At 43.9% G+C, this 13,387-nt stretch overlaps 1 protein-coding gene across 2 annotated transcripts in view; it reads left to right on the forward strand.

Moving 5' to 3' along the window:
- Positions 1 to 9,530, forward strand: part of LOC129823827 (guanine nucleotide-binding protein G(I)/G(S)/G(O) subunit gamma-12-like) — a 62,110-nt gene extending 52,580 nt beyond the window's left edge. The window contains exons 2-4 of one of the 2 annotated variants that reach the window (XM_055882852.1): positions 4,797 to 4,831; positions 4,946 to 5,054; positions 6,169 to 9,530. In XM_055882852.1, the coding sequence (XP_055738827.1) occupies positions 4,962 to 5,054; positions 6,169 to 6,294 (219 nt within the window). In that variant the 5' untranslated portion in view covers positions 4,797 to 4,831; positions 4,946 to 4,961 and the 3' untranslated portion in view covers positions 6,295 to 9,530. The remainder of the gene's footprint in view (positions 1 to 4,796; positions 4,832 to 4,945; positions 5,055 to 6,168) is intronic. The other variant, XM_055882854.1, reaches the window with a different exon arrangement.
- Positions 9,531 to 13,387: the final 3,857 nt, after the last annotated feature.

A 13,387-nucleotide genomic window follows, 5' to 3' on the forward strand; every position in this document is an offset into this window, starting at 1 on the left:
GAAGAGATGATAGGATGGAAGAGGAGAGAGTAGCGGGGGAGAGAGAGCGAAGGTTGGGACGGCGCGATACCATCCGAGTAGGGGCAGTGTGGGAAGTGTTGGATGAGAGCGAGAGGGAAAAGGATACAAGGTAGTGGTCGGAGACTTGGAGGGGAGTTGCAATGAGGTTAGTGGAAGAACAGCATCTAGTAAAGATGAGGTCAAGCGTATTGCCTGCCTTGTGAGTAGGGGGGGGAGGTGAGAGGGTGAGGTCAAAAGAGGAGAGGAGTGGAAAGAAGGAGGCAGAGAGGAATGAGTCAAAGGTAGACGTGGGGAGGTTAAAGTCACCCAGAACTGTGAGAGGTGAGCCGTCCTCAGGAAAGGAGCTTATCAAGGCATCAAGCTCATTGATGAACTCTCCGAGGGAACCTGGAGGGCGATAAATGATAAGGATGTTAAGCTTGAAAGGGCTGGTAACTGTGACAGCATGGAATTCAAAGGAGGCGCTAGACAGATGGGTAAGGGGAGAAAGAGAGAATGACCACTTGGGAGAGATGAGGATCCCGGTGCCACCACCCCGCTGACCAGAAGCTCTCGGGGTGTGCGAGAACACGTGGGCAGACGAAGAGAGAGCAGTAGGAGTAGCAGTGTTATCTGTGGTGAGCCATGTTTCCGTCAGTGCCAAGAAGTCGAGGGACTGGAGGGAAGCATAGGCTGAGATGAACTCTGCCTTGTTGGCCGCAGATCGGCAGTTCCAGAGGCTACCGGAGACCAGGAACTCCACGTGGGTCGTGGTGGCTGGGACCACCAGGTTAGGGTGGCCGCGGCCACGCGGTGTGAAGCGACAGACACATAGTTGACAGGCTAAAGAAGAGGCTACGCTAATGCAAAGGAGATTGGAATGACAAGTGGACTACACGTCTCGAATGTTCAGAAAGTTAAGCTTACGTTGGAAAAATCTTATTGACTAAAATGATTAAAATGATACAGTACTGCTGAAGTAGGCTGGCTAGCAGTGGCTGCGTTGTTGACTTTGTTTGAAGTGTAGCTGGCCAGGTAGCCTCGATAGCTGGCTAGGTAACCTCGGTAACTGGACAGATAATTAGTCTAACTACACAATTGTCCTAGATACAAGGACAGCAAAGACAACTATGTAGCTAGCTAACACTAGCCAGCTAACACTACACTAATCAAATCGTTCCGTTGTAATGTAATAGTTTCTACAGTGCTGCTATTCGGTAGAAGTTGGCTAGCTAGCAGTGTTAGCGGTGTGGACCAGCAGTATTGACTAGGTAGGGGAACGGCAGCGCGGCGGACGAAAATAGCTGGCTAGCTAACCGAAAATTACTCTAGACTCCACAGTTATCTTAGATACAAGGACAGCAGAGACAACTGTGTAACTAGCTAACACTACACTAATCAAGTCGTTCCGTTGTTCCGTTGAATGTAGTAGATTCTACAGTGCTGCTATTCGGTAGCTAGCTAGCTAGCAGTGTTGATTACGTTACGTTACGTTAAAAGGACGAAAATAGCTGGCTAGCTAACCTAGAAAATCGCTCTAAACTACACAATTATCTTTGATACAAAGACGGCTATGTAGCTAGCTAAGATCAAACAAATCAAACCGTTGTACTGTAATGAAATGAAGTGAAAGTGTGATACTACCTGTGGAGCGAAGCGGAATGCGACCGGGTTGTTGAATGCGGAAGCATACCACTTCACTCCGGACTCTACTCTCAGGACTCTACTCTCCACTATATGTTGGTGCACTTAAACTATATTTGCGTATTTTTTTACCTTTTTGGCTGGGGATTCAAATCAGAGACCTTTCGGTTACTGGCCCAACACTTTTAACCGCTAGGCTACCTGCCACCCTCTCTTATATACAGCCTGGTTTTGTAGAAGTTGCTCTAGGCATGGTTGTGCGTGTATGTTTGTCTTAACTGTGTTTAATACTGACTCAAGCATCTCAATAAGGTGCAACTAACTGCAGTCCGCAATTCAGGGCGTTCCTCTTCCAGCATTCCATTAGTGCCTTCATGAACCCCCCCCCCCCGCCCCCGCCCTCAAGCACCCCATTGGTTCCTGCATGAATTGCGCAATTGCACCGTTCTTAAGCATCTTGTGACTTTGTGCATGATGAGGAAAACCTTGTGATGTCACTTAAGGGAAAAGGTCTGTGTGTGAATGGAGGAAGTGTGTGAACGGAAGCTGTTGACACTCATGATTACCCTTGCTGCAATGATATATTATTGAAATATTCAAATAGCATGGGCGACTGAGAAAAACAAATTGGTACAACAAGTGGCAAACAATAATGCAGGCACTAGGGATGGTGGGGTGAGCATGAGGGTCTGGGCAGATGAGATGTAATCATTATTAGTGTCTGTAAGTTGTTGTTCGTATTTATATGTTTGTTTCAGGAGTGTAAAAAATAAATAATGTATTTTAAAAAAAATATATATACAGTACCAGTCAAAAGTTAAGACACATCTACTCATTCAAGTTTTTCTTTTAAATGCTTACTATTTTCTACATCAATACTATGAAATAACACATTTGAATCATGTAGTAACCAAAAAAGTGTTTAACAAATCAAAATATATTTAAGATTTTAGACTCTTCAAAGTAGCCGCAAAGTAGCCACCCTTTCGCCTTTTTTTTAATAAATGTTTTTAATATTTTTATTTCACCTTTATTTAACCAGGTAGGCAAGTTGAGAACAAGTTCTCATTCACAATTGCGACCTGGCCAAGATAAAGCAAAGCAGTTCGACACATACAACAACACAGAGTTACACATGGAGTAAAACAAACATACAGTCAATAATACAGTAGAAAAATAAGACTATATACAATGTGAGCAAATGAGGTGAGATAAGGGAGGTAAAGGCAACAAAAAGGCCATGGTGGCGAAGTAAATACAATATAGCAAGTAAAACACTGGAATGGTCGATTTGCAGTGGAAGAAAGTGCAAAGTAGAAATAGAAATAAAGGGGTGCAAAGGAGCAAAATAAATAAATAAATACAGTAGGGGAAGAGGTAGGTGTTTGGGCTGAATTATAGATCGGCTGTGTACAGGTGCAGTAATCTGTGCGCTGCTCTGACAGCTGGTGCTTAAAGCTAGTGAGGGAGATAAGTGTTTCAAAGTTTCAGAGATTTTTGTAGTTCGTTCCAGTCTTGATGACAGCTTTGCACAATCTTGGCATTTTCTCAACCAGCTTCACCTAGAATGCTTTTCCAACAGTCTTGAAGGAGTTCCCACATATGCTGAGCACTTGTTGGCTGCTTTTCCTTCACTCTGCGGTCCAACTCATCCCAAACCATCTCAATTGGGTTAACGTCGGGTGATTGTGGAGGCCAGGTCATCTGATTCAGCACTCCATCACTCTCCTTCTTGGTCAAATAGCACTTACACAGCCTGGAGGTGTATTGGGTCATTGTCCTGTGGAAAAACAAATGATAGTCCCACTAAGCGCAGAGCTGATGGGATGGCGTATCGCTGCAGAATGCTGTGGTAGCCATGATGGTTAAGTGTGCCTTGAATTCTAAATAAATCACAGACAGTGTCACCAGCAAAGCACCCCCACATCATCACACCTCCTACACCATGCCTCACGGTGGGAACCACACATGCGGAGATCATCCGTTCACCTACTCTGTCTCACAAAGACACAGCGGTTGGAACCAAAAAATTTGGACTCATCAAACCAAAGGACAGATTTCCACCGGTCTAATGCTCGTGTTTCTTGGCCCAAGCAAGTCTCTTCTTATTATTGGTGTACTTTAGTAGTGGTTTCTTTGCAGCAAATCGACCATGAAGGCCTGATTCACGCAGTTTCCTCTGAACAGTTGATGTTGAGATGGGTCTGTCTCTTGAACTCTGTGAAGCATTTTTTTGGGTTTCAATTTTTGATGCTGGTAACACTAATGAACTTATCATCTGCAGCAGAGGTAACTCTGGGTCTTCCTTTCCTGTGGCGGTCCTCATGAGAGCCAGTTTCATCATAGCGCTTGATGGTTTTTGCGATTGCACTCGAAGAAACTTTCAAAGTTCTTGAAATTTTGACTGACCTTCATGTCTTAAAGTAATGATGGACTGTCGTTTTTCTTTGCCTATTTGAGCTGTTCTTGCCATAATATGGACTTGGTATTTTACCAAATCGGGCTATCTTCTGTATACCACCCCTACCTTGTCACAACACAACTGATTTGCTCAAACACATTAAGAAGGAAAGGAATTCCACAAATTAACTTTTAACAAGACACACCTGTTAATTGAAATGCATTCCAGGTGACTACCTCATGAAGCTGGTTGAGAGAAGAAAAAAAACTTGAATGAGTAGGTGTGTCCAAACCATTACTGGTACTGTATATAAAAATATATATATTACCCTTGTTGCAAAGCGCTACCAGCTGCACTGCCTCTTAAAGTATACATGCCTCCAATAAAACATATGGTGATATCAAGCAAAAACACAATGGAGAACTGATTGAATCACACTTTGTTGACACAACAGCAACGTTCCATTATTTGTTTACTGTACATTCCCTTCGCAGACATATGAATGGTTTGTTATGACATACTGCGCCGTGATTTGTCAAGAGGCTTGTAAAGTGGCCTAACTGCTTCTCATGCGTCAAAGATGGGTTTGTCTTTACCGTCAGATAGGAGGATGTATGTCTGGGGAAAGATTGAGGAGGGGAATGTTCTGTCCCAATACATGTTCTAAAGTGAGTGGTCATGCTTTTAATGCAATGATTGCCAGTTGTTTAAAAAAACTTTTTTTTCTTTCACAAACTTTTTTTTCTTTCAGATTTCATAAGATTAGATTTCGAAATATTTGACGAGGTAAGTGTTGTCAAATTATCTATAAAAAGGCTATCTATATGTTTGCCATATCTGTTGTGTTTCATGACAAATTCTATAAAATTTGCTTTTCTCTTGTGTACTTCCTCCATGCAGTGGTGTGGAGGCCAAGATGTCATCGAAGATGCCAAGCTCTAACAACGTAACTCAGGCCAGAAGGACAGTACAACAGCTAAAGATAGAGGCCAGTATTGAGAGGATAAAGGTACGGCATGCATGCTGAAAGTAGAAAGGAGTGCTGAGTAACAAAGTAGATTTTACTGGTCCTTACCTAAATGTCTCCCTAAATGCACACCATCTTGCTACTAAGGATAGCCCAATGATCTGTTGTTAGTGTGTGTGTGTCTGTGTACAGTATACACGTGTATGGGTACTTGTGAGTGTGCGTTAGGCTTGGGCGGTATCCAGATTGTCATACCTTCATACCGACCTTGTGCCATACTGAGATATTCGGTAATACTGGCACTGAATACAAGGGCTGCTTTTTCCTCTGTAATCTGAAGGTTAGCAATGCTAACAAGTACATGTAAAATCACATAAAGAATGCTAACTAAATGCTAACAAGCATTGCAAACATCTTCTACGGTCTCTGACCGAAAGTATTTGCAGGACAGACATCCCAGCTCGTAAAGTTATACAAGTAACCAAAAAATGTTTGCTGCATGCACTAAACAAACATTAGACAGGAAGGCTCTTGATCCAGGAGGGATATCTCAGCTGTTACCAAACAAAGCTTGATTTTGGAAGAAGCTAACCACTTAGCTAGATATAGATAGCTAACTAGTTACTAAATTAGCAAACCAAATGCACAACTGCAGAGCATCTAGAACATTTTAGACAGTTAACGTATTAATTATAAGATATCTAACTGGCAAACATTTAGTTGTGAATTCCACACTGTAACTAGATCACCAGATATGTGCTGCACAGTAGTGAGTGACTCACAAGGCTCTGGTCTTTCATCATTGTGTGCTTGTATACAAACACCACTTGACCGGTAGTAATCTTCATAATGAAAAATTATTTGACAGGTGAAATTAAGAACACAATCTTCTTTATCTCCTAGCGTATTGCACCAGTTGACTGCGGGTATTTACTTAAAAAGTAGCGACAAATATTACAATTTAGGTTTTTTTTAAGGTACAAATAAATAGTTTCAACGGTATTGAAAAACCATCCTGTGGCTATTTCCAAAAACCTCGCTACATGGTATATATGGTATACAGCCCAAGCCTAGTGTGCATACCGTACTTGTATGTGTGTGAGCATAGACTCCTCTTGCCCACACACTCATGCACACTCTCTTATATCACCTGTAGGTATCCAAGGCCTCAGCGGACCTCATGCACTACTGTGGCGAACATGCCAAGTACGACCCTCTGCTCATGGGCATCCCTGCCTCAGAGAACCCCTTCAAGGACAAAAAGCCTTGTGCTATATTGTAATGGCCCCTTTATGTATCTGTTGGCTTTTTAATGTTCCTGTATGTCTTTTTTTTCTACTCATCCACCCATCATGCCTTAAAGCCTATAACCTTACCCTTTAATGAAAATGTTGTATTTTATCACTCACGTTGAACATACTTACAGACATAACATACAGTGCATTGATACAGTACATCGTTCAGATATACCTTGGGACACTGACTGTTAATGTGTGTCTGATTTAGCTCAGTGGATTTAGCCGTTGTTTCCGACCATCCCTTTAACAAGTCTGTTTTAATCGTATCTTCTGTCATTTGTATTATAATGACCTAATTTAATATATATCAGGCTTTGGAGTCATGGTTGGGACATGTGGCTGTATTGTTTTCTTCCCATTGACTCATCATTGGCTCGTGCCGCGTTCACGTGCTAGTCGGAACTAGGAAACTCAGACATGTTTGACTTGCTAACTGGTTAAACAGGGCATGTGTATAACTACAACCAGTTAGCAAGTCAAACATGTCAGAATAACCTAGTTCTGACTAGCATGTGAACGCAGCTTCCTGCTGTTTATTAATAACTTCCTGGTTCAGCAGGATGGCATCTGGACTGTCAGTGAGCAATGCAGGAAGTAGACCCAGGGACAAATATTTTCTAAAATAGACATCATCAGAGCCCTCAACCTTCTATTAATGTAAAGAGCATAAGTTTTTGATTAGTGGTGAGGATATTTTACCTCAATGCCAATTGTCGGATGGGAAACTGCAGTGTACAGCTAAGACAGGTCATTCACAACCTCAGTATACAGCACTCCACCCAGCCATTTAAACCAGGTGTTACATAACAGAACACTGTGAGCCAAGTCGCCTTAACATATTTACGATAGTGATCATGTAATCAATGTATAGGTTGGTATTTTAAAGAGGGGGTTCAGTTACAAGTATTCTGTTGGGAGAGACCATAGGAGGTGCACCAGCTTGGCACATGGGTTGTTATTAATGGTGTAATAAATTATTAACTATGTGCACTATACCATGTATTTGAGCAGACTGGTCTCATAGACTAGAAGTAACATAGTAAACGTACATCCGGGACACTCAAATTACACTGAACAAAAATATAAATGCAACATGTGAAGTGCTGGTCCCATGTTTCATGAGCCGGGGAAAAATCCCTGAAATATTTCCCTACGCCCAAAAAATTAATTTCTCTTAAATTATGTGCAAAAAATTGTTTACACCCTTGTTAGTGAGCATGTATCCTTTGTCAAGATAATCAATCCACTTGACAGGTGTGGCATATCAAGAAGCTCATTAAACTGCATGCTCATTACACAGTTGCACCTTGTGCTGGGGACAATCGAAGGTCACTCTAAAATGTGCAGTTTGGTCACACAACGCAATGGCAAAATTCTCACGTTTTGAGGGAGCGTGCAATTGACATGCTGACTGCAGGAATGTCCACCAGGGCTGTTTCCTACCATAAGCCACCTCCCACATAATTTTGGAGAATTTGGCAGTACGTCCAACCGGTCTCACAACCGGAGACCACTTGTAACCACATCAGCCCAGAACCTCCACATCTGGTTTCTTCATCTGTGGGATCGTCAGAGGAGAAAGGGGGGAGTATTTCTGTCTGTGGGAAAAAACTAATTCTGATTGGCTGGGCCTGGTTCCCCAGTGGGTCGGCCTGACTTTGAAGTGGGTGGGCCTATGCCCGCCCAGGCCCACCCATGGCCTCGCGCTTGCCCAATCATATGAAATCCATAGATTATGGCTTAATGAATTTATTCATATTGACTGATTTCTTTATATGAACTGTAACTCAACAAAATCTTAGAAACTGTTGCATGTTGCATTTATATTTTTGTTCATTATAGTATATGATATGTTACCTTTGGTATGGTTACATAAGATAGAAAGTTAGTTAAGGCAAAAACAAAAGGAGGTTGTTTGGTTGGGATGGGCGTATAATGTGAATGTCTAGCAACACAAAGGTTGCATGCTTGAACCTCATCACGGACAAATTTAGCATTTTAGCAACTACTTACAACTTTTTTGCTATTTTACAACTACTTAGCATGTTAGCTAACCCATTCCCTAACCCTAACCCTTTTAGCTAACCCTTCCCCTAACCCTAACCTGAACCCTTTTAGCTAACCCATTCCCTAACCCTTTTAGCTAACCCTTCCCCTAACCCTAACCTGAACCCTTTTAGCCCAACTCCTAACCTTAACCCCTAAACCCTAGAGCTAACGTTAGCCAGCTAGCTAATGTTAGCCACCTAACCGACGTTAGCCACAACAAATTGGAATTCGTAACATATCATACAAAACTGATGATGGACATCCACAAATGAACACATATCATATGAAACGTAACATATCATACTAAATGGAGTGTCTCAATTTACAAACAGAATAATATGAAATGCTCTGAGAGCACATTGATTTGAGGCTGACCCCAATGTCCTGTGATAGTACTAAGTATCCTATTTGGAGGGGGCAGGACCAAGTTTGGGAAACCCTGTCCTATTGAACAGTAAAAAATAGAATGTCCTGTATGCCCTGTCGGTTAGCTGTTGGGAACATGTCTCGATAAAACGAACCAGCTGTATCGATGTGGTTAGCACAGATAGACTGGAAAGTATAATTATGTTTGCATACACAAAGCCTTACAAGTGTTTGCATTGTGGTGTGAAGATTTGTTTTATTTATTCGTTAAATTAAATGGATCTTTCTGTGCAGATTTCCTGTGATTTCTAACTGAATTGTGCCATCGTCTTGTCACTAGCAGAAGAGAAAAGAAAATGTCTGATTGTATACACCTGGTGCTACTGTTTGTAATGTTTGTGTTTGCCTCCCTCCAAAAGGTACTTCATTCATCATAAAGGTCTTGAAATCAGAGACAGGGAGACCCAGTAATCCATTATGAATTCTTGAGCGATGACAATTGTATCTCGATGACTTTTCTCTCTGACAGTGAATCTCTCTAATATGCTAAATCAGGCTACTGTTACTTTGTGTGACATCACCAGACAATTCTGATTCAACCAGCATACCAGCAATGGCCTTTATATACCTTTGTGAGAGTCTTACGTGACCTTTCCCTGACCCTCTGTGAAGACAGTGTGAACCTGGTGGATTAAAGACATCTGTATGTGGTTTTGTTCATTATAACAAGTGATGGAGCCTTTGTTTCTCTCTCTGCTGCAGTACAGTCTTTCCTGATGTTATTAAACATAGATTTAGAATTGCACCTTGTCTCCTCTGCTTCTTTGAAGTCTTTACTTTTGTTACTTTCTCACTTTTCTCACTTCATTGTTAGTCTGATGGTCGGTAATATGGTCCGGTGTGGCTCAGTTGGTAGATCATGGCACTAGCAAAGCCAGGGTTGTGGTTTGAGGGACCACTGCGAAAAAGCACAAAAATGTATACACTGTATAAGAGCGTCTACTAAATGACCAAATTTTTTATTATACTACCACGTGCAAGAATCCATTGTTCCCATTATGTTAAGACAATCTAAAAATGAATTGAAACATATTATTAAAATGCAGCATTCAATATCACTCATATCTAAAGGGAATAATTAACAAATACAGATCTTAATTTGAGGCAGTTTGCTACAGCAGGAAAATAATCCTGCAGTTACAGGTTATGTGGATTATAATTAATTGACATTTTTGTAGCGGTTGATCCATTTTTGGTAAGGGAAAATCAAGTCTCAAATTTCAAAGTGGAAATTACTAGCTAAAATACACTACAAGTTTTGCATTGCAGGAAAGTTCTCCAGCAACAAGATCCTACATCTGTACAAAGGGGATGCAGACCAAGCTCAACAGTTTGGTTCAACTCCAGCCATGTGGCCTAAAAAAAGCTACTGTGAGTTATCTATAGCCTAGCCTTGTTTCCTCTCATTACGTGGGGTCCAGCGAACATGTGTTTATACCTCACCATGGTGAGACTAGAATAGGCCTCGGCCCATGGCCGTCTGGGCCAATGAACTGGAGAGAGCTAAAAATAGAAGGTGCTGAAACCCTGGTTTCCACTTATCGGGAGAGGAGGCGCTATTTTGAGGATTTGTCAGCCTGAAGCTTGTTCCCCTTTATTTTCTGACCTTGTCTTCGGGCAGTTAGTGGGTAAAAAAAAAATCTGTATGAGGAAAATGTTGGATAGTAACCAAAAGAGACATTTTCTAACGAGTTCGCTGAGAGTCGGGAAGCAAGTTCAGGGAGTGAGTGTTTTAATAAATAAAGGAAACAATAAACAGGTAATACAAACAACGCACCGACATGAAACAGAGTCAATAACACCTGAGGAAAGAACCAAGGGGAGTGACAGATATAGGGAAGATAATCAAGGAAGTGATGGAGTCCAAGTGAGTGTCATGAGGTGCTGGTGGCTTGACGATGGTGACAGGTGTGTGGGATAATCAGCAGCCTGATGACCTAGAGGCCGGAGAGGGAGTATACATGACAGTACCCCCTCCCCGACGCGCGGCTCCAGCCGCAGGACGTCGTCAAAGGGGACGAACCCGGGGATCAGGAGCAGACCGGTCACGCCAGCTGAGGCACGGGAACCTGTTGAGTCAGCTGGGGCGCAGGAACCTGACAGATCGGTTGAGGCAGGAGAACCTGGCGAGTCAGCTGGGGCGCAGGAACCTGACAGATCGGTTGAGGCAGGAGAACCTGGCGAGTCAGCTGGGGCACAGGAACCTGACATATCGGTTGAGGCAGGAGAACCTGGCGAGTCAGCTGGGGCACAGGAACCTGACATATCGGTTGAGGCAGGGGAACCTGGCGAGTCAGCTGGGGCACAGGAACCTGACAGATCGGTTGAGGCAGGAGAACCTGGCGAGTCAGCTGGGGCACAGGAACCTGACATATCGGTTGAGGCAGGAGAACCTGGCGAGTCAGCTGGGGCACAGGAACCTGACATATCGGTTGAGGCAGGAGAACCTGGCGAGTCAGCTGGGGCACAGGAACCTGACATATCGGTTGAGGCAGGAGAACCTGGCGAGTCAGCTGGGGCACAGGAACCTGACATATCGGTTGAGGCAGGAGAACCTGGCGAGTCAGCTGGGGCACAGGAACCTGACATATCGGTTGAGGCAGGAGAACCTGGCGAGTCAGCTGGGGCACAGGAACCTGGCATATCGGTTGAGGCAGGAGAACCTGGCGAGTCAGCTGGGGCACAGGAACCTGACATATCGGTTGAGGCAGGGGAACCTGGCGACTCAGCTGGGGCACAGGAACCTGACAGATCGGTTGAGGCAGGGGAACCTGGCGATCCGGCTGAGGCATAAGAACCTGACGCGCCGGTGGAAGCAGGTGGAGCCTGGCGACCCGGCTGAGGCATAAGAACCTGACGAGCCGGTGGAAGCAGGGGAGCCTGGTGATCTGGCGGAGGCATGAAAGCCCGATAAGCCGGCTGAGGCAGGGGAGCCTGGCTATCCGGCTGAGGATTGAGAGCCTGATGAGCTGGCTGAGGCAGCGGAGCCTGGCGATCGGGTTGAGGCATGAGAGCCTGTAGCAGTTCCCGGACCCGCCGTCACTACTCTGACACAAACATAAAATAAAAAACACTCCCTGATGCTTCCCTTAGGTGAGGTGTAATTCTGTAACGAGTGCGCTGAGAGTCGGGAAGCAAGTTCAGGGAGTGAGTGTTTTAATAAATAAATAAAACAATAAACACGTAACACAAACAATGCACCGACATGAAACAGAGTCAATAACACCTGAGGAAAGGACCAAGGGGAGTGACAGATATGGGGAAGATAATCAAGGAGGTGATGGAGTCCAGGTGAGTGTCATGAGGCACAGGAGACGATGGTGACAGGTGTGCGGGATAGTCAGCAGCCTGATGACCTAGAGGCCGGAGAGGGAGTATACATGACACATCTTAGCTATTGTTCTCTCTTGCACATGGTTCATCTCTGCAGCTGGGAAAGCCACAGTAAGTGCAGTCTTACTGTAGATGCCTTTAGGCGCCGTGTCCTGCAGAGCCTGGCTGCCCAGTAACAGTGTATTGATATCGGTGCAAAGCAGCGTTGAACCCATTGGACGTGAAGCACACAGTGTAATCCTGATAAGCACAATGTCATTGTGTTCCAGCGCGAGCCTGGTGGGCACATTGCTAAGGCCTGGCAGGCCCACTGACCGCGTGCCTCCCTTGGTGAAAGCCTGGCAGTCACAGTGTAAGTGTGTTGGAATGTGCTGATGTGGGGGAGACGGGGAGGGAGGGGGACAGCGTTGAAGCCATCCCAGCACAGTCCTCTGCACTGTTGGCGGTCCCACCCCCGCACAGCCCCTCGGTTAGGCCGAGCCACTCATTCACCCCCATTCAGCAGTGCAGTGGACCATGCCAAACCGTGACATCTGATCTACTGTCTACCACCCCGAGTGTTCCCTCAGGATGTTGTTACACTGTTGTTACACAACTTATTCAGCAATTGTATTTGACTTGTTATTTTCTCTAGTTATATACACTGTTATTCTGCAGTATTTATTGTATTATTAGTGTAATCTGTTGAGTAAGTATAACATGTTGAGTGTAATCTGTTGAGTAAGTGTAACATGTTGAGTGTAATCTGTTGAGTAAGTATAACATGTTGAGTGTAATCTGTTGAGTAAGTGTAACATGTTGAGTGTAATCTGTTGAGTAAGTATAACATGTTGAGTGTAATCTGTTGAGTAAGTGTAACATGTTGAGTGTAATCTGTTGAGTAACCTGTATTACATTGAGTGAAAAATATGATTCAGATTATTTTGATGACCTGAGTATTTATTGTCTTATAGAACCTTCTTAAACCCCCCTATACAACTTTTGCGTATGTCGATGGTAATAACCGGAATAAACAGGGATACCCAAGGGGCCGGTTGGGTAGTTACTAAGGGCTGGGGAATGTAAAATTCCCCCTGTGACTGACTTGGACTCCTCCAGTACCAACATAAACCTTACATCACACCTCCCCTACTTGTATCTAACCTTTCCCCCCAACACCACTAACACAATACCACATGACATCGGTGTCACACCCTCAACTGGTCGTCACACACCTTAGTTACGACATGGTAACCTTTAACACAGTGCTGTTGGGAGGGTCTACCCAGT

This window comes from Salvelinus fontinalis, chromosome 26 (assembly GCF_029448725.1).
Source record: "Salvelinus fontinalis isolate EN_2023a chromosome 26, ASM2944872v1, whole genome shotgun sequence".
In the NCBI taxonomy this organism is placed as follows: domain Eukaryota; kingdom Metazoa; phylum Chordata; class Actinopteri; order Salmoniformes; family Salmonidae; genus Salvelinus; species Salvelinus fontinalis.